Consider the following 19,885-nt stretch of genomic DNA (forward strand, 5'->3'; position numbering starts at 1 on the left):
AATCACTATTACAAGATATTTATTTCTACAACAAATGGCGCATTTACGACAGTTTTTCGGCTGCTTCGCTCATTTCTCTAATCTCAATCTCACAAATCACAAATTTCTTGGAGCCTCTGTTTGGTACTTAGTTTTCTGTTTCGAAGTTTTTCCGTGCGCGTTGGTTGAAGTTGGCGTCTGCACTTCGCCATCTTGTCTACTTCATCAGGTCGTATTGTCCATTCTTTTCGCTTTCTTCTTTACTATTCTAGAGACTTTTCATAATCAAGGTTCTTTGTTCTCTATCTGACCATGCCGCCTGCCTTCTCCAAGGCGGTCACTGCCACGCTGGAAGGAAAGTTTGTCCCAGGCGGCCCAGCCTACGTTCTTGCTAGATTCAAAAACAAAGACAAAAGCTTTCGAAACTTTAGCCCATACAAAATCCGGGATGAACTTCTGAAGGTTCTGTATTACCCAGCAGCCAAAGTCTCTGCCCTGCGAAGTGGAACTCTTCTAGTTCAAACACAGGATGCGAAACAGACTGATGCGCTTCTGGCATGGACCTCGTTCGGAGAGGATGAAATATCTGTGATTCTTGCTGATCGACTTAATCAGGTTGAGGGCATTGTGTATGCCCCAGAGCTCATGACAGAATCGCCTCAAACTATCCTCCATGAAAGCCGCGACCAGGGAGTAGTGAGCATCACTCGACTTCCTTCCAAAAACAACAAACCCAACCCGCTTCTCAAAGTCAGGTTCTCTGCAACGCAACTTCCAGCTCACTTCTATGCTGTATATGTGCGGTACGAGGTGAGGCCCTCATACCAACTCCCTCGACGATGCATCAGGTGTCAGAGATATGGACATGGCAGGGGCACGTGCAGGGCTCGCACGGAAAGATGCGCAAGGTGTGCTGGAGACCATCCAACCCTTGGCTGTGATGCCCCACCATGCTGTGCGGCATGTGGAGGCCCCCACCCAGTCACCAGCAGGGAGTGCCCTGTCTGGAAGGAAAAGGCCAACGAGCTTAGAGGAGTAGCCCCACAGCTGTCCAACCAAACCCGGACCCAAGCAAGGGTGATACCTCAGGCCAGTCCCTTCAACCAGGAGCGCGATTGGCCAGAGCTGGCTACCCCAACAGCTGGCCCTTCTGGTGACAGGTCCCGGCGAGCTGCTCCCAAGCCCCGACCTGCGTCCTACAGCTCTCTCTCACAGGCTCCTGCAACCAAACCGACAAAGGGGCCCCAGCTCGTGCATGAAAGCACCGAGGGTCGCCCCCCGGCCCAAACATCAGAACTGAACGGAGAGATCGAGCAGGACAGAACCCCCTTGCTCACTGACCCCTCCCCAGTAACTCCGATACTGCGGTCCAGGGCCCTCGACTCTGATGACTCAACAGGTCGTGAGCAAACAGAGAATCTCACCGATGAGGAGGAGACGCCAAACAGTCGCTCTCTTTTCTCCCTGCAGCGATCGCCAGCCATGTATAGCGATAGTGACTCTGACTCGTCTCTGACGCAATTCACCCAGAAGACACCGAGCACTCGCCTCCGATCACGCACAGTCAAAAAGAAGAACATGGGCGTACGATCGCAGCCTGTGACCAAACGGTCTTTCATTCCTGAATAGGTCATCACAGCCCCTTGCTGTAAGCAGTGTTCATGCATTTTCTTCAATGGAATGTAGGAGGTCTTCTCTCACATCTATCAGAATTTAAGCAGCATCTACAAAAAGAAATTCCTCTTCTAGCAGCAATTCAAGAAACGCATTTTCGGAACTCTGATCACTACAATTATGATGTCCCTGGATACACATTGTATAGACATGACATAAATATGCCAAATCGACAGGGAGGGGTTGCACTATATGTAGCGAACTCTCTTCCTCAGCGTCAAACAATCTTGGCTTCCACACTTAATGTGGTAGCGGTAACAATTTCCTTGTTTAATCGAGAGGTTTTGGTCGCATCGGTGTACTTGCCACCCAACTCAAACATTGTTAACCGTGATACCATAAATGCTCTGTTTGGACAAATGCCTGAACACTGTTTGATGCTAGGCGATTTCAACGGCCACAGTCCATTATGGGGCAGCCAACAGCTAACTCCAAGAGGGCGGATCATAGAGACTGAACTCAACCGCCAATCTCTTATAACTATGAATGATGGAACTCCGACTTTCATCAGCCACAGCTATCATACAACATCCTCCATTGACCTATCAATCTCTTCCCCCAGAATAGCCCCGCTTTTTAAATGGAATGTTTCACCAGACCCCCTTTTCTCAGACCACTTTCCTATAACCATTGAGCTTGCCAACGCCACACCACTGTCTCCTATAACTGAACGCAAAATATGGAAAACGGGTAAGGCTGATTGGAAAGCATTTAACGCGAGTGTCAACCGTCATTCCCCTTACAGCATGACCCGTACGATATCGAACTTCATAAACGCAGTAAGGGCTTCAGCCAGTGAAACGATAAAAGAAAAAACCATCAAAGTCGGTGGCCCAAATTTACCTAAAAATCCACCCTGGTGGAATTGGAAATGTCAGCGAGCCAAGGCTTTGCGGAAAAGGGCATACAAGCAATTTCAAAGGTGTATCTGTGATAGACACGCCCACCTCTATTCAGCAGCACGGAAAGAATGTGCTGAAATTATATATAAGGAAAAAAAAGGAAGCATGGGAAAATTACGCTGCTAAGTGTAACCGATTCACCCCCCTCAGCGAGATATGGTCCCAAGTTCGGTCTTTTGCTTCCAGAAGAACCGCTCCACGCCCCTTCCCCCAACTGCGTATAAACAACACGTTCATAACGGCCCCGCCTGAAGTCGTAAATGCTCTCGCCAGACAGTTTGCAGCCGCTTCCTCGACAGAGATTTACGATCCAAATACTCATCGAATCCTTATCAGCCAAACCAATAATCTTGATTTTTCCTCAGCTAATACTGAGTCCTATAACGTTCCTTTTACCCTTCGCGAACTTAAATTATCTTTGGCAAAGGCCAGCCCCAAGACGTCGGTAGGCCCTGATGGTCTTCCTTACGCATTTTACATCAACCTAGACGAACTAAACCTATCCACTCTACTCATCGCTCTAAATAATCTTTGGTTAAATGATTCCTTCCCGGATGAGTGGCTCAGGAGTATTATCGTTCCGATTCTAAAACCAGGCAAAGACGCTCAACTCCCAAATTCCTACCGCCCAATCTCTCTCACAAACTGTATTTGCAAAATCTTTGAGCGCATGGTGATCACCCGCTTGCGTTATTACCTGGAAGATAAAAAATGCATAGACTCCTGCCAAAGTGGATTTCGTCAACACCACAGCACGGCAGATAATGTCGTTCGTCTAATCTCTGACATTCAAGTTAACTGGGAACGTCGCCAACCAACAGTTGCTGTTTTCCTGGACCTAGTTTCTGCCTTTAATAAAGTTCACAGCTCGACGGTTCTGAACAAACTGCATTCAATCGGCATTAGAGGCCATTTGGCCATCTTTCTTCGTAATTTCCTCAAACCTCGCACCTTCAGAGTTCGTTGTCAAACCACGCTCTCTGATGCTTTCCGAATGGAGCACGGTGTACCCCAAGGAAGTGTATTGTCACCTACCCTATTTCTAATCGCTATTAATGATCTCTTTTTATCACTTCCACGGTTTCTTACCCTCTCTGTCCGTTACTCACTTTTCGCCGACGATATTGCAATATGGGTCTCCCACAAAAGCTATAAACAAGCCTTTTCAATTATACAAAAGGTAATCGATCACTGCGTTCAATGGTGTAAGAAATGGGGCTTCTTTCTGTCAGCTCCTAAGTCAGCTCTGATGGTCTTTAAAAGGGGACCTCTACCGTCCTTGGACGAATCGCCACAGATTGATGGAAATAGAATCCCGTTTTACACATCCCACAAATTTTTGGGGATAATCCTGGACTCAAATCTGACTTTTCGACTCCACGTAGAGCACATCAGGACACGTTGTCTTAAAAGAATAAACGCCCTAAGATGCATCTCAGGTTTTACCTGGGGTGCGGACAGAAAAACGTTGTCAATGCTTTATATAGGACTCATCCGATCTACTCTCGAATACAACTGTTACCTTTTTAGTACACTCTCGCCCACTCTTTGTAAACGGCTCGAAGCCATACAATCAAATTGTCTACGGATGATAACCGGGGCGTTCCGCACAACACCGACACTCTCCCTGCGAACGGAGGCAAACCTGCCAGCACTAGAAGACCGCCGTTTCTTCCTTTTCCTACGATACTACTATCGCGCCAAAAGTATTCCAAACCATTCTGCAATTCCAGCGATGGAAGCCAGGAAACCCTTTTCCCGGCAACCTCTCCGCAGGTCGTGCTTCCTTCCAGAAATTATAAATCAGGCTCATGAGATACTCAACATTGGCCAAATAAACGTTGCCTCTAAACCGCCTATGCTTCCCTTCTGGCTCCTGCGAGACATTTCTATTGAATATCTTTTTAACGATTCAAAATCTAACATTTCGCCAATGGATGCCCAATTGCTGTTCCATGAGTATGTACAGAGAAACCTAGACTCCACATTCTTCTACACTGACGGCTCATGTCTTTCAAACCAAACGGGCGCGGCAGCCGTGGGCCCGAATATTAGATACAAAATACGCCTGCAAGACCATGCCACTATTTTTTCAGCAGAAGTTCACGCTATTCAAACGGTAGTCCGTCATATACAAACACTTCACATTGAACAGGCAATAATCTGCACCGATTCCAAATCTGCCCTTCAGGCTCTAGAAAGAACTGATAACGTCACCCACTACTGCATCCAAAATATCCACAAAATGCTACTAGAACTAGACGAAAGTCAGCATATAACTTTTTTTTGGGTGCCAAGTCATTGTGGCATCGCAGGGAATGAGCTGGCAGACACCCTCGCTAAGGAAGGAGCAATGAGAGCAGACCCTAGTGGGGTGCCTCTCTCGATTGGGGACGTCTGCCACAAACTCCGAACAAAATTTAATACTTACCTACAAAACAAATGGAATCAAACCCACTCTCCTCATTTATATGCGATCAAGCAAAATCTTACATCCTGGACAACTTGCAACCAGCCAAATAGGATTCGCGAGGTTACACTGGCAAGGCTACGATGCGGACATACTCGTTTCACCCACTGTCATCTTTTCGAAAGGACGGACCCACCAATGTGCCAATCATGCAACACACGCATTACGGTTGAACACATTCTAATCGGATGCACAGCCCTCCGCAACGAACGAAAACATATCAACAACTACCTTACAAAATATCGCCTCAGAAACGATCTTCCGACTCTTCTCGGAGATGATCCAGCACTAACTGATCTAGTACTTGATTTTGTCTTAAACTCACCTTATTCCGACAAACTGTAAAGTAAGCACCATTACTTGGCCTTAGGCATACCGCATTACAAGGAATAGGTATATAGTCGCCGAACGAATGCGAAAAAGCGTTTTTTTTTCATCCTTCTCGCTATCATCGCAAGGAACTGTCCACATACTCTGGGGTTGTCCCTTCACCCACTGCACAACGACGAGCAGCGGCCAAGGATTCTTCAGTCACGGACCCGGCCGCTGAACAGCGGCAGCGGCCGGGTTTGGACGACCACAGGCCCGGGTACAACAATCGGATCTCAACAGCGGCAGCGACATATCCTCCACTCTTCAAACCATTCCTATCATCCAACTTTTATCGTAACATCGTAACCCTACCAATTACCATTCACAAACTTCCTCCTTCCCTCCTCTCACAAACATCAATTTAACGGTAAGTCTCACTGTCATTTATGTATCTTAACGTAAATTCATGGGTTTTTCCCCATATTCATGGCATAGTACATGGATATGGGTTTTCCCATGTTGTCTTGCAGTAAAAGTGGCCACCGGTCTTAGTTAGGACGGCCGGTTTCTTTTGCGCGGCGTAGTTAGGTCGCCGCCCTCCTCGCGAGGCCAGTAACGTAAGTAAGGGCCACTAAAAAAAAAAAAAAAAAAAAAGGGTTGCATCATTTCGTGAACTATGTTTTCACCCTATATGGCCTTGGTTTTCTCTTTCATTTTTAACTGCGATATACGCTGTAATTAGTTAAAAATAAATTGATAGGTAGTTATATCGTGGAAGCTGTCACTTAAGGCTATTTCAAGGCCATCTTAAGAGATTAACGATTTGAAGCTGCAGGTAGCTGGTGAGATTTGAGAAGTGCTGTTTTATCCAGTTTCTTGCTGGAGTTCTGAGGCCAGTTTTACCAACAGAAAAATAGCCACCTGCCTGAATTTTTTTGCCTTAAGACCGCTCCATATATGGACCATGAATGTGATGGGCACGTAAGCAGATAGGACTTTACCTTACTGTTTACGCTCCGTATGTGAAGCAGTCTTCAGGCAAAAACAAAAATTCAGGTAGGCGCCTATTTTTCTGTTGGCAAAACTGGCCTCTGCTGGCTCTGCTCTGCTTCAAATTATCGAGATGAGGGTTGCAATTGTGTTGTTTGTTTAAAGTTGTATTTGGAATGCTCAGGACGGGCTTCTTATCTGTACCTACCCTTTAAGTATCTTTCATATGCTTTTCAAGTCTAGGATGGCTTATTTGCTGGGTAAGGTGAAGTTCAGCCTGAGAGAAGGGAACAAGTCTGGTTAAGCTGTGCTTTTTCAGAAGCATTTGTCATTGTTTTGGTTATTTTAAATGTTTTCATTTCTCATCCTTCCTGATCTTGGCATTCTTGAATGGTAACCTACTGCAAAGCATGCCAACACAGTTACACAGTCAACAAGTGTCACCAGCTGGGATGAAAAGTCTGAGCCAGGCTGCATCAAACAAGATTGAGATATATAATTTTTACTACAAAATTCAGATATCAGCATTTAGCAACTTGGATATGAAAAGCATAAGAAAAGTTCAATAACTCCCTGGCAAACCCTATTGCATCTCCATTAATGGTGCATCATTTTCTTGGACAATACACCAGCAGGTAGGACCTTCCTTCCCTTTCCTACTTTTTTCCTGAACAGACAGCTTTCTCCAGAGAGAGTAGAGACAATGCCCCCTTTCTCCCTCTTTCCCCCTCTCCTCTCCAGCATTGTCACTATCAACAGGCAGCATTCTTGGACTGAACTAACCCTCTCCCCTCCAGCATAGCCACGATGAGAGGACAGCATTCCTGAACTGGGCTAACTCCCTCCCCTCCCCTCCTTCAACGTAGCCACGATGAGGGACGGCATTTCCGAACTGGGCTAACCCCCCTTCCCCTCCCCCTCCTCCAGCGTAGCCACGATGAGCGGCCAGCGCTCCTGGGCCGAGATGCGGCAGACGCTGCACCAGCTGCGTCGCTCGCTGAGCGCGCTGTCGTCGCGGACACCGCAGCACTTTTCGTTCCGCGCGCTGGCCGACGGCCGACTGAGGGTGTACTACCTGTCGGCACGGGCCGGATCGGAGAACCAGCTGTGCTACGTGGACGTGCCGCCGGAGACGGCCGTCAGCGACAACGTCAAGCTGCCCTGGCAGCAGCTGTTCGATCCCACCTTCCAGGTAAGAGGCAGACTGTCGCAGAGGCTGGAATGGGTCGCTGATTGTGTCAGAGTTTGGGTTCGGTGGCTGTGAATTTTAAGGTGAATTATATCGGTGGGCTTAGATTGTTTGCGATTTGTTAAATGTAATGAGCTTGTGGATTGGCCTTTATATCCAGTTCGTGATCGTCACTCATCAATGAAACATGCTACGCAATTACATTATGTCTAGTCCACCTACCCATGCTTTTTCGTAACTCTCCTATAGGACTTGGGAGACCCCTGCATCCGCTCCTCTGACCCGTTTGCCCGGCCTCTTTCCGCGTTCAGAGTGTGCGGTACGGTAGCCGCTCCAGTCGCGCCGAGCAGCTACAGCTCGAGAGGAAGAGGGTGGTCGGCTGTGGCATCACAGAGTACGGCCTCCACGAGAAGTCGGGACGCTTCATCTTCACCGCAGGAAACAGCGTCTATCACGTGACCGACGACAGCGCCAGGGTCAGTGGTCACGTGATCATAGTAGACAGTAGACAGGCAATATGAACTATCGGCAGAACCGGGGATAATAGCCAACTGTGAGTGAACTGTGACCAAAGGAGGGAATGCTGGTGTGACGTTGTTTTGTTTTTAGCTGAGTTCGATGCTATTCATTGAATGGTTATTGGTTAGCCGTGCCTGACAGTTCCTGGCGTTTGGCATTAAGCTGGAAAATACGCGAGGTAATTAGCGCTCACAATTTCAATTTGAACCTGATAGAACCATCGGCTAATAACTAGATATGAAACCTCACATCTGCATGCATCAGTCAGCCCCCTCTAACACCTGCCTTGTGCGTCGTTCCAGGCCTCTGCGGTGTACCCGGTGGAGATACCCAGTACGCGGGGCCAGCCGCGTCTCAACCCGACCATCTGCCCGGCCAACCCCGATCTGCTGGCCTATGTGGAGGAGGGGGATATCTGGCTGTTCAACACACGCACAGGTGAGGGGGTAGCGCCCGGGGGGGGGGGAGCACTAGAGGCAGTAGACTAATTGGGATGGGGTGTGAAAGTCGTGATCTGCGAAATGTTGTCCGAACTCCAAATAGACTGATTTCCCGTCAGTTTGATGTTTTATGAGCCCCAAAGGCCCTGTTTCAATGTGCTAGTTGTAGATTTTGGCACTGGAGTAGGATCACGAATCGTCTGGAGAACAGCTGCTAGCTATTTAAATAGCTGTATAACTTCCAGTTTCCTACGGTTGAAGTGAATTTACATCCAAATCAGCACTTAATATTGCTGTAAGACTATCACACTCACCCTTAATCAACTCCCACTAAACACTCTTGCAATTACTTCACTGCCGCCGCCCCAGCCTGTCAGAGTGACCCCATCTCATACCCCGCCGTATCAGCCTCTCAGCCAGTCCCCCACCCTGCCTCCCGGTATCTAACCCCGCCGTTGCCGATGCCGCCAGAGTCGGACGTCCGTCTGACCCGCACCCACCAGGAGGACGACGCGCTCAGCGCCGGGTTTCCCTCGTACGTCATGCAGGAGGAGTTCTCACGCTTTGTCGGCTTCTGGTGGGCGCCCACGGCAGAAGGTGAGGTGGTCTGGAAGTGCGGGGTGTTCTCCCTGTTAGTACCTTCTCCCGGGGGGGGAGGGGTGACTGTTGAATGGCTCAATAGAAGTGCTAGGCTTGTAATAAGGCCTGAATGTCGGGCTCAGGAAAACACTAGGCTTCGTTGCAAATGGTTAAAGGTTATATTTTCACTGGAGACGGTATCCTCAACCATATGCTTCATTTAACATAGCAAGTGGCTTTCCATTTCCGAATGTATCTGTTGTATTTCCCTCGATTGCGATTGTAGGCTTTGCAATTTACATGCATTATTTTGTTTGTTGATGTTTGACTAGTGGTTGGGGATGAACACTACCTTCTCTATCATCATGCAGCGCCTAGCACGTATTCTGTGATTGTGACGAACACTGCCACATGTATCCTCAGACGGCGTGTACCGTATTCTGTACGAGGAGGTGGACGAGACCCACGTCGAGGTGCTCTATCTGCACACCATGCAGGAGGGCAGCGAACCGGAGGCCATCAGGTTAGACGCTTACTTGAATTACAAACTCCATTTCCATTTATGAAACGAGATCAACATCTATTTAGGTAGTTTACACCGTGTCTGAACGATAAGGATTTTAGTAACGCTACTTTTGGCCATGAATATTATTCGTGCTTTTATCGAAGAATGTCGTGTTAATTAAGCTTAAATATTAAAGCTCACCTCTTGCGGTGAACGGACTCTGTTGACTCGTACACTGGCTCCACTATCACGTCTTCCCTGACTGTCCTCTGACCACTGACCACTGAACACTTGCCCCTAACCGTGTACCGAATGGTGGCCATTGACCACTTACCTTTTACCTTCCACCCCAGATACCCACGGGCGGGCTCGACGAACGCCACCTCTGCTCTGAAGCTGCTCGAGTTCCGTTTGGAGGGTCCCACGCAGACCGTGACGGGCCTGACGCGGCGCCACCTGAGCACACCGCTGGCCTCCATGTTCCCCTGGATGGAGTACCTGGTGCGCGTCGGATGGTTCGACGACCAGTTGTGAGTGAGATCGCCAGGGGGAAGGGTGTAGTACAATGTGCTAGTTGTTGTAGTTTCAATGTGCTAGTTGTAAAATATGGCACTAGAGTAGGATCACGAATCATATGGAGAACAGCTGCTTGCTATTTAAACAGCTGTATACTTGTAGGGTGGGTGTTGAATAGTCCTGGTAGTATATTAAAGTTTCCCTTTGCTTGGGTGGTCATAAATGAATAATGAAAATGAACAACTGATGAATGAGGACTGATTCGAAGTGAAACCGCCATCAAAACGGATGGCTGTTGATTCGTGGTAACGTTGCGTATCATCGGTTCTTTGTTTTGGCATGTTCGTATTAAAACAGCTCTCATTGAAAATGCCTCATCTGATCGCTACGTTCTTTATCAAATACATGCCTAATACCGCCAATTTTACACTAGGCTCTGCCTCCCATCCAGAAGCAGCCCCCTTCCCCCCCCCCACCCCCACCCCACCTCACCACCCGCTCCCCTCGTCCCGCCAGCGTGCACTGCCAGCTGCTGGACCGCTCCCAGTGCCGGCTGGACCTGGTCCTGGTGCCAGTGGCGCTGTTTGTCGCTGATGACGCCACTCCCGGACCGCCGCCGCCGCCGGCCGCGCCCGTACAGGTGCTGCTGTCAGCTCAGACGGATGTCTGGATTAACGTGAGTCTGCTATAGCCGGTCATGTACATTGTACATTACAGGGTGGTGGACGAGGGTGGGACAGGGAGGGAAGAGGCTGTATGGGTTGTGGTTACGTTGGACACAAGAAACTGACTGGCAGGCTGATGACCGGAAGGCTTGCTGATAAGATTTCAACGTTGCGGTCCTGTCTTTCACAATCCTTGGTCATGTGACATGTATGCTGTCCACTCTGTCATTGTAAATTTGCGGCGTATAAATGCCATTGGAAGAGTACTACTGAGGACGTACGGTGCGGAATAATCACCATGACTTATTTTTTGACGATGGTGCACCCATCCGCTTGTGTGCTTTTCCTATGATCTGTTGTATGCCGTGAGATTCTTTCGACACCCAAAATATGTATGTGGGAATAGCCAAGATTCTTACATATAGGAATAGCGGCAGCTGAGACATTTCAATCTCATTCCCAGGTGCACGACATATTTCACGTGATTCCGACCAGCGACCCGGGCCAGGTTTGCTTCCTGTGGATGGACGACACCACAGGTTATACGCACCTGTACCGGGTCACTACTCAGGTACGTACTGCTACCGCGGTACTTCTGTACCAGGGTAGTCCAGCTGACATTTTCGGTTTCTGACAAGTTTGTAGAAGCCTTCATTCAATGCGTACATTTCAATGGGAGCATAACCCAGACCCATTTAGCTAAACGCCATAAAATCATTTACCATCATTTTTGTTTTGCTAATCTAACCCAACCTGACATTCCCAGCTGGTTTGCTATCCAATCGTGCGACCTTCTTCTGTCCCCTGCTCTGACCCGACCTCCCGTGACCCTTCCATCTCTCCTCTTGTCTCTGTAGATCACGCGCCAACCGGGCAGCCGGTCAGCCAGCCAGCACCCGGCGGTCACCAAAGTGCCGCTCACATCCGGGCAGTGGAGCCTCGACAGCAAACAGATCTGGGTCTCCGAGAAACGCGGACTCGTCTTCTTCCAGGTGAGAATGGCTGTCGGGAATGGAGTGGGGCAAGGAGTTTGTGGGACTGGGCTTAGGTTTTGGAGCATTGTTTTGATAAAGCATCGCCTGGCTTATGCATTATTATACCAGTGCGTGCTGACTATCATGCTAAAAAGCGAACGTACCCAAAATAGGAGTCTCACGACCAACCCTTCTTTCTCATTTTTAGTTCTTCCCTGCGGCTGACGTTCGCAGATGGTGTGACCGGTCACGTCATGGCACGGTCACATTCCTGTGTCATGGCACGCAGTGCTATAGTCTGTGTAGCCGGTCTCCGACACTGTGCCGCCTGACTGACCTCTCCATTTCCACTGCCACCCTCAGGGCAGTCGTGACACCCCCGTGGAGCGTCATCTATACGTGACATCGTTCCTCCAGCCTAGCGGCAAGTGTCAGCAGCTCACCCAGCCGGGCTTCTACCATAACGCCTATCTGGACTCGGTGAGCTAGGAGGGAATGCCTCCGACGGCTGCTCGTGGATCTTGGGAGAAGTGGGAGGGATCCTTGGACATGGAGAAGGTGGGGGGAGAGACAGGAATATGGTGACATGAATCTTAAATGTCTATTTGTGGCGTTGTGCCCAGCGCCGTTTGCGGCTTAGAACAGGCATTTGTGTTGACATTCTTTCTGACAATGATGAGCACACCAACTTTGGTGAAACTAGTGTCTTGTTCTCATTTCTGCACACAACACTGCGGTTTACTGTACCCGCTCACAGTCAATCTCACAGCCAGTTGCCTTTAATTTTCAGCTGCTCCTCTCACTCTTTACCCTCCCTCTCCCCAGAAGTACACCGTGTTGGTGACCGTACAGAGTAACCTAGCCAGTAATTAGTCTTAATCTGACCCCTTCCCTTCCTTCTCTCCCCCAGGAGTGCACGGCGCTGGTGCAGTAACCAGCCCCTGACACTCCCTTTCCTTCCCCCCAGGAATGTACGGCGCTGGTGACCGTCCAAAGCAACCTCTCCACACCTCCCAGCTGCCAAGTGTGGCGTCTGCACTCGTCCTCCAACTCCGGCGAGGTGCAGCTGCTGCCTGCCGGCGTGGTGCTCGAGCCATGCTCGTTCGAGCCGCCGCGCTGGCTGCCGCAGCTGCACAGCTGCCGGCTGCGCGGCTCCGGAGACCAGCTGTTCGCCATGGTGTACCCGCCGACGGGGTTTGTACCGGGCAGGCGGTACCCGACCGTGGTGAATGTGTACGGAGGGCCACAGGTGCAGGTGGTCACCAACACGTTCAAGGTGAGAAGGAGGGAGAGGGAGGGAGTAGGAGGGAGGACAGAGGAAGTGAGTGAGAGGGACGGATCTTCAGAGTATGTTTGAAAGACCATCCGAGAGATTATCCGACGTGTATGCCGGGACATGGGTAGGGCAGTTTATAGGAGGCCTTTGGTGTAGTTAGGCCGTCGAGGAATGGTTTTGACTTTTGGTAGTAGTCGGGTTTTTATAGTGACCAGTACGCGGCTGGAAATTGGAATATTTATTTATAGTTGGTCTACAAAGCATATTGCTTTTTCGAAAAAGGTCATGTTGTTTAACGTTAGTACGTGATGGGTGTATTCTCATTATATGGTTTTGTATTCAAAGGGGCAACGCATTCCAGTTGCTGAGGAGGCGGACAACCGTCAGTCTTTTGATACATGATTTATGTATATATTATTTGACGTGACCTTTTTTCTAGGGCTCAGCCCATGATGTTAATTGAGTCAGTTTTATGAAAGCACGTTATTACCCATCTTGCATTTCAGTGTCCCAAAATTGAGTTTTGTCTTGGGTGTCAGAGGGGAAAATTACCCACCAAAAAGAGGGAGAGAGTGGAAAACTGCTGATTTGATTAGATCCAAAAGGAGTGAGAAATGACAAAAAGCATGCATTTTATTCTAGCCCGGGGTGTAGAATGTTTGATGCTAACTGGACATCCACACAACTGTCTTTTTATAGGTTAAAAATCTAGGTTTTCTTGGTTAGGACTTGGGAGTGGAAAATTGTTCTTAAAAAATGTTGGTGAGAGTGGAAAATGAATTTCATTTGGATGTCGTTTCCCACCCAAATCGACAAATTTTGGGACATTGTTGCATTTCTTGCCAATCTAGTGACTGAGTTTTTATTACGCCATGCCCCAGTCTGCATGCCTTGCCCTCTGACCGTTGGCATCTGCCCTTCCCTGCAGGGATACCGCTACCTGCGCAACCACATCCTGGCCGCCGAGGGCTACTGCGTGGTCTGCATTGACTCGCGAGGCTCCCACAACCGGGGCACCAAGTTCGAGGGACACATCAAGAACAGAATGGTGAGATCACGGCTGGGGTATTGGATAGATGGTTCTTGCTATTGGTGTTGGTGTTTGATATGGTGTTGGTTAAATGGTAAATGACTGCGCTGTCAATAAGTGTCTTCAATTGGGTGATGTTTAACTCTGTGACCAAGTTCAACTCGCCTTTCGGCGTAAACTGCTGTGAATATGCGCGGGACTACGTTGCCTCGCAGTTCCAACGGTGGACATTTGAGTGTGGGTAACTAGAGACGCACGAACATCTGACCCCTCTATGACCCAGCGTCTACCAGGGCGCAGAAGAGATATCTAACCTCTGACCTCGTGTAACCCCTCAACAATCCCTCGCCCATTGCAGGGCACTATGAAGATAGCGAACCTCTAACCCCTCTATAACCCTACACTAACCCCGTCTCGGGCACAGGGGACATCGCTGACCCCTGACCGCTCTGTATATTCACCCCGTGCTGTGTCCCCCCATAGTGCGGTGGAAATAACGGATCCCTGATCCTAGTAAACCCCCTTGTATTTCCCGCAGGGCATGGACGTGGAGATCGCCGACCCCTGACCCCTCTCTGACCCACACTAACCCCGTCTCACCTCACAGGGCACGGTGGAGATCGCCGATCAGGTGGACGCGCTACACCAGCTGGCTGACCGGACCGGTATGATTGACCTGAGTCGAGTGGCCATCCAGGGCTGGTCGTACGGCGGATACCTCAGCCTGATGGGACTCGCCCTGCGGCCGGACGTCTTCAAGGTATGGGCGAGTGGGGTCTGATGGTACTCTGCGGCAGTCTTGGGGTTCCTTTAATTGCACTGACCGCGGGGAATAGGGATTAAGGGTGCTGGTTTGATCAACTTTGCTCTTAACAGATGGCGGGTGCTTATAGTTTATATCACTCTGCAAGATTTAAGTAACAGCTACTATATGGTTTGCGTGTCTCAAAAACACATTTAGATTTACACTGCCAGTTCTAAATGCATATTGCATACATTCCAGGCTTGTTTTGCCTCGAATCTACCCCCATGACCGCTGGGCTGCAGGTGGCCTGGAGCGTCGCATGTGGTGTCCTGAATTTGAACCTCTCATTAGAACCCTTATATTCTGTACCTCTCACCTAACCCTTTGACTAATATCGCTCGTCTAACCCCGCTCTCCCTCCCTCAGCTGGCGGTGCCCGGAGCGCCCGTGGTGTCCTGGAGTCTGTACGACACTGGCTACACAGAGCGGTACATGGACCTGCCCTGCAGAAACCCGTGTGGATACGAGGCAGGCGCGGTGAGTGTCCAGGGTGGTTTGTGTGGTATGGGAGAGGTGCGGGTTAGGGTGCGGTAAGTGTCTTGGGTGGGGTGGGGTGGTAAGGGAAGGTGTGGCCTGGATAGTGAATGGCTGAGAGTAGTATCTCTACTCTTGAGAAAGTGAGACGAGTGTGTTTGTTTTGACTCTTAGGTTGATCCCATAGACCTCTGTGTACCTTTGAATAAAGTTTTGTGGTATACAAAGGTGGTATGCTCATATATTGCTCAAATTATTTCATTGGTAAGTTCAGGGGCTTGTAGTCGTTAAGCAATGTTAAAGATACACCCCTCCGTATTCCGTTTTCCTCGCTTTCATAATACTGCAGCTTCTTTCATCCTCTATCTACCTTCATTTTCATACCCTGTCTCATGCTCCACTGCAGGCTTCCTCGTTGACCTCATGCGGTTAAATCCTGTCTGACAATTTTACCGTTCAAGCATCCCTTTCCCCGAAATATGGTAATGATCTCCTTTGATTTCAATCTAACCGAGCGTTCTTGCATGACAAATCACTGTGAGGGTGTCTTCTAAAGCCATTTTGAGCCAAGTGGTGTCTTTTCGAGGAGAAACGCTGGGGTTATTAAAGCTGCCAGCTTAGCTACCTCGTGGTCATGCTACTAGTCTAACGCTGGTTTTTATGCCGCTATATTACTCAACTGACCGCCTCTGGCTCGTGGTCACACTCCTAGCCTAACGCTGGTATGATCACACGTCTGGTCGCCGCTGGCTGGCCGGTCGGCTGGCGTCGATTGCCGGTCGCCAGTATGGTAATCGCCCTCCTTAGCTCTCTGCTGAGCCGGCCGGCAGCTCAAGTGTTCTTGGGAGGGCGGTACTGGGAGCTGACAGCTGCTGAGTCCGACCCTGACAGTGGGGCTCTCGTCTGAGCTCCCTTCTCTGAATGTCATTCTACCCCGCCTCTGTATAAGGAGTTCTACGATGTCATCTTTTCTTACCTGCAATGTTGCCTGTGTCGCTAGTGCTACAATATACCCCCACATTAGAGGTTGCACAGTTTCCTCATTCCTCTGTGTCACTTGCTGCATTTCTCCGTTCTTTTTTTTTGTATAAGTTTATAGATTCAGTCTGTGCTGATATATCCTGTATCGTTACCTTTCTGTGATATTTTCTTTGCACTCACCGATCTCTAGCTATTGGCCGGCGAACAGCTTTCCGTTGACGGCTCATGCTAAGTGCGATGGTTGTCTCTCAGTAAATCATGGCCGAGCAGAATGAGGCTACATGCCAATGGTAAATTGCAATTGAATATTCAATTTATGCGAAAAAGTCAGTTTACATATTCGTTAAAAGGGATCAAATATCATATTCGTTTCGCTGCCAAACGCTAAGCTGGATATTACAGGGCTCGTCTTCTGGTATTTATCGTAGCGTAAATCCTGCCGTAGCAATATTGGAGCGGCCGCTGTGTTGTGCTCTGCTCCCGTGTTGCCGCGGCTGCCTCGTCTCGCCGGGCGTGGCGGCCCCCCGGGGCGGCGTTTTACAGCTGGCTACCTCTCGCGCAGAGGGTCCGACAGGCTGACACCGGCGCTCGGCTATTGAGGCCGGTTTATGACACGAAATTATGCCTCGTCATAGGCGTCGCCGGTGCTCAATAATGAAATATGAGGCGGCCGTTTGAGCTAATGAAGACCGAGATGGGGCTGCAGATGTGACGCGTTTCTTGAGATTAATTTTGATGTGTCGTCCCGACGTGACGTCTTAGATGTTTGTTTGTGTGTAACTGTGCGCTAGGTTTATTGCTTCCAGTTTCCACTAAATAATGTTGATTAGAATCTGTCGGTGATATTCAGAAAAGAACAGCACAGATCAGAACAGAACTGGACAGATCAGAACAGAACAGAACAGATCATTCAGTTCTTACTGACGACGCGGGTTCACGTATTGATGACAAGCCGTATTTTCAATGAATCTTTGTGTCTTTGTACTCCTGTGCGCCAAGCGGCATATGCAAACATCGAGTCCTGTGTCTTGTACAACAAAAACAGCATGACATAAATGATGTCACTCTGTCTTTCCCGATGTGTGGAACACATCGGGAAAGACGGATTGACCCCAGCCTATTTGACTCGACCCCACCTGCTCAGCTACTGAATTCCAACCCCTGACTCAACCCATGTCTCCTTTTCTACAGGTGCTCAGTTACGCCAACCAGTTCCCGAGCGAGCCGAACCGACTGCTCATCTTTCACGGTCTGATGGACGAGAACGTGCACTTTTTCCACACACAGCAGCTCATCTCAGCTCTGATCAGGGCCGGCAAACCCTACCAGCTGCAGGTAAATAGGCCTCAAACCCACCCTACCAGCTGCAGGTAACTAGGCCGGTAAACGGAGGGTTGGAGTTGGTAAGCTGCAGGTAAATAGGGTGGTAAACCCTACCAGCTGCAGGTAGATAGGCCGGTAAACCCTACCAGCTGCAGATATGATTAGAATATGGGCGGTAGTGCTGAAGTGACGTCATCTCTTCTATGCATTTTTACTTGGCTCAGTTTCTTGCCACGACAAACGACGGACTTGCTTTCTACTGACGGTCTACCATACAAGTCTTTCTCATTAGCACTGTTTAAAGCAAGCAGCTACTCAGCATCAACGTTTGTGTTCTTTCCCGCAGGTGTACCCGAACGAGCGGCACAGTCTACGTGCGCTGGAGTCTAGCGAACATTACGAGCTGACGCTTCTCACGTTCCTCAACAACCATCTGTGAGCGCAGGACGACGAAGACGGCCAAAGGTTCTCGACTGAGACGATCACTCGTTCTCGGCTGAGACGGCCATGCGTTCTCGGCTGAGCTGTCTACCCGGTCGCTGCAAGAGACAGCCACCCATTCTCGGCTAAGACGGCCACCCGTTCTCGGCTGAGACGGTCACTCATTCTCAGCAGGAGACTGTGAGCCGATCTCGGCTGAGGCAACGGCTCCTCTTCTAGCCGGGCCTGGAGTCAGCGGTGGTCAGTCTGCAACATTGCGGAACATCTGGAAGACGGCTGGGCTGGAGCCGCTGCAGGGCGTTTAGAAGACAGAAAGGTTTTGTAGGTACTGTTAGGAATCGCCTGTTGATAGTGAATTAACGACCCGGTGCTCATGTTTGAGCGGCTGAAGACTAGCTGATCGCGAAGCTAGAAGAGCTGCCGTCCTGCCTCTCAGCCACTGACTAGCTGTTCTTCAGCTAGTGGCCTGCTGCCGGTCAGGTGCCATTCGGCTGTCACTTGGTCCCTGAGCTGCTCCTGAGCTGCTCCTGAACGGATCTGGAGCTGATCTGAAGACGCTCGTGGTCAGAAGACGGCCGTCCGCTCCTCAGGTTTGGCTTAGCGGATGGCTCTGTTATTCTAAAATCGGAGACCGCCATATGCCGTTCGATATTTACTAGGAAGGGGACACGGGAGGGGTGCCATCTCACTTACCTCTGGACCGGAGCAACGATTATTGTTGGACGAATGGTTGTGTAACTGTGTTAGGCCGCTGAGACGGTGAAGCCAGCTGTACGCCAACGATCCAACGTGTGAAAGGTTGTGAGAGACGAGAGTGATTGAGTTTTGAATGGAATAATGATGTGTGTTTAGCTGAATTAACTCGCCGGTATTCTCGCGCAAGTCTAGCCAGCAGAACTGGAGGTGACTTGTTGATCACTCGCTTTAAGTTGAATCGAGCCTGGTGGTGTTTTGGATCGGTCTTATCCAGTGCAAAGTTACCATGCTCGTCGCAGTCGCGTTTTACTAACCATGTTCCTGTACACGCTGCGAACGGCTGAGACTGGGTGACTCGCACAATGTTTTGGAGGACTTGGCTCCGGCAGCATTTACCGAACTGTGAGCGGTGCTAGGCGGCTGTGGACGCGATTCATGTCGCGAACTGTCCGCCCCGCTTTCAACCTGGGCTTTCCAGCAGGCGTTGAGCGCTTGCAGTATGCGATAACGCGATGTTATAGCGTGGTGAAATACTCCTCGGCTGCTGCCTTGGCCTGTGGGCTGCACGGGGAATGTTGTGCGTCCGGAATAAACAGCTGAGGGTCGGTTCGCTAACGTCTTTGTGTGTCGCTTGATGGCTATTTCACCCACCAGTTATGACTTATCTGTTACCTCTCCACCCACCGTTTTCATATATCGGTTATCTCTTCGTCCGTCTCTATCTGGGCGGCGGCTCTAAACTGTCTCTTTTACCGTAGTAAAGGAGACCGTAGTTTGTGATCGTTCTGTTCTAAGTGCATCTGTATTCACGACTGTTCCGTCCACTCTGTTCGTCTATCCGTCTCTGACTGCCCCGTCCACCGTTTGTCTAACCGCCCTGTCCACCGTCTCTGTCTCTCTGAATCCTCCATCCACCGTCTGTCTGCCTCCGTGTCCGCGACACGCGCTGTCCTGCGGCAGCCCGTCCACCGTCTATCTGCCTCTCCGTCTCTGACCACAGTCTCTGTCTCTCTGACCACCCCATCCACCGTCAGTGTCTCCGTGTCCACGGCACGCACTGTCCTGTGTCGCACGTCCCCCGTCTATCTGTCTCTCTGTCTCTGACTGCCCCATCTCTCGTCTCCGTGTCCACGGCACGCACTATC

General features: G+C 49.8%; 1 protein-coding gene across 6 annotated transcripts; it reads left to right on the forward strand.

The window, feature by feature from the left end:
- Positions 1 to 70: 70 nt before the first annotated feature.
- On the forward strand, positions 71 to 19,350 carry LOC122373090 (dipeptidyl peptidase 9-like). 6 transcript variants are annotated; one of them, XM_043350848.1, is made up of 18 exons: positions 6,022 to 6,179; positions 7,255 to 7,519; positions 7,828 to 7,992; positions 8,338 to 8,473; positions 8,947 to 9,072; positions 9,478 to 9,577; positions 9,913 to 10,089; positions 10,592 to 10,751; positions 11,204 to 11,311; positions 11,598 to 11,732; positions 12,078 to 12,194; positions 12,625 to 12,639; positions 12,697 to 12,990; positions 13,919 to 14,038; positions 14,628 to 14,780; positions 15,192 to 15,302; positions 17,472 to 17,615; positions 17,950 to 19,350. In XM_043350848.1, the coding sequence occupies exons 2-18, from the start codon at positions 7,265 to 7,267 to the stop codon at positions 18,040 to 18,042; spliced, it is 2,409 nt and encodes an 802-aa protein (XP_043206783.1). In that variant the 5' UTR covers positions 6,022 to 6,179; positions 7,255 to 7,264; the 3' UTR covers positions 18,043 to 19,350. The 6 variants fall into 6 exon arrangements, with proteins under 6 accessions (XP_043206782.1, XP_043206780.1, XP_043206778.1 ...); XM_043350847.1 differs by lacking the exons at positions 6,022 to 6,179; positions 12,625 to 12,639 and adding an exon at positions 71 to 208 and having other exon boundaries at positions 12,682 to 12,990; XM_043350845.1 differs by lacking the exons at positions 6,022 to 6,179; positions 12,625 to 12,639 and adding an exon at positions 5,752 to 5,764 and having other exon boundaries at positions 7,260 to 7,519; positions 12,682 to 12,990.
- Positions 19,351 to 19,885: the final 535 nt, after the last annotated feature.

Source organism: Amphibalanus amphitrite, unplaced genomic scaffold (assembly GCF_019059575.1).
Source record: "Amphibalanus amphitrite isolate SeventyFive unplaced genomic scaffold, NRLGWU_Aamphi_draft 001441F_arrow, whole genome shotgun sequence".
NCBI classification, from domain to species: Eukaryota; Metazoa; Arthropoda; class Thecostraca; order Balanomorpha; family Balanidae; genus Amphibalanus; species Amphibalanus amphitrite.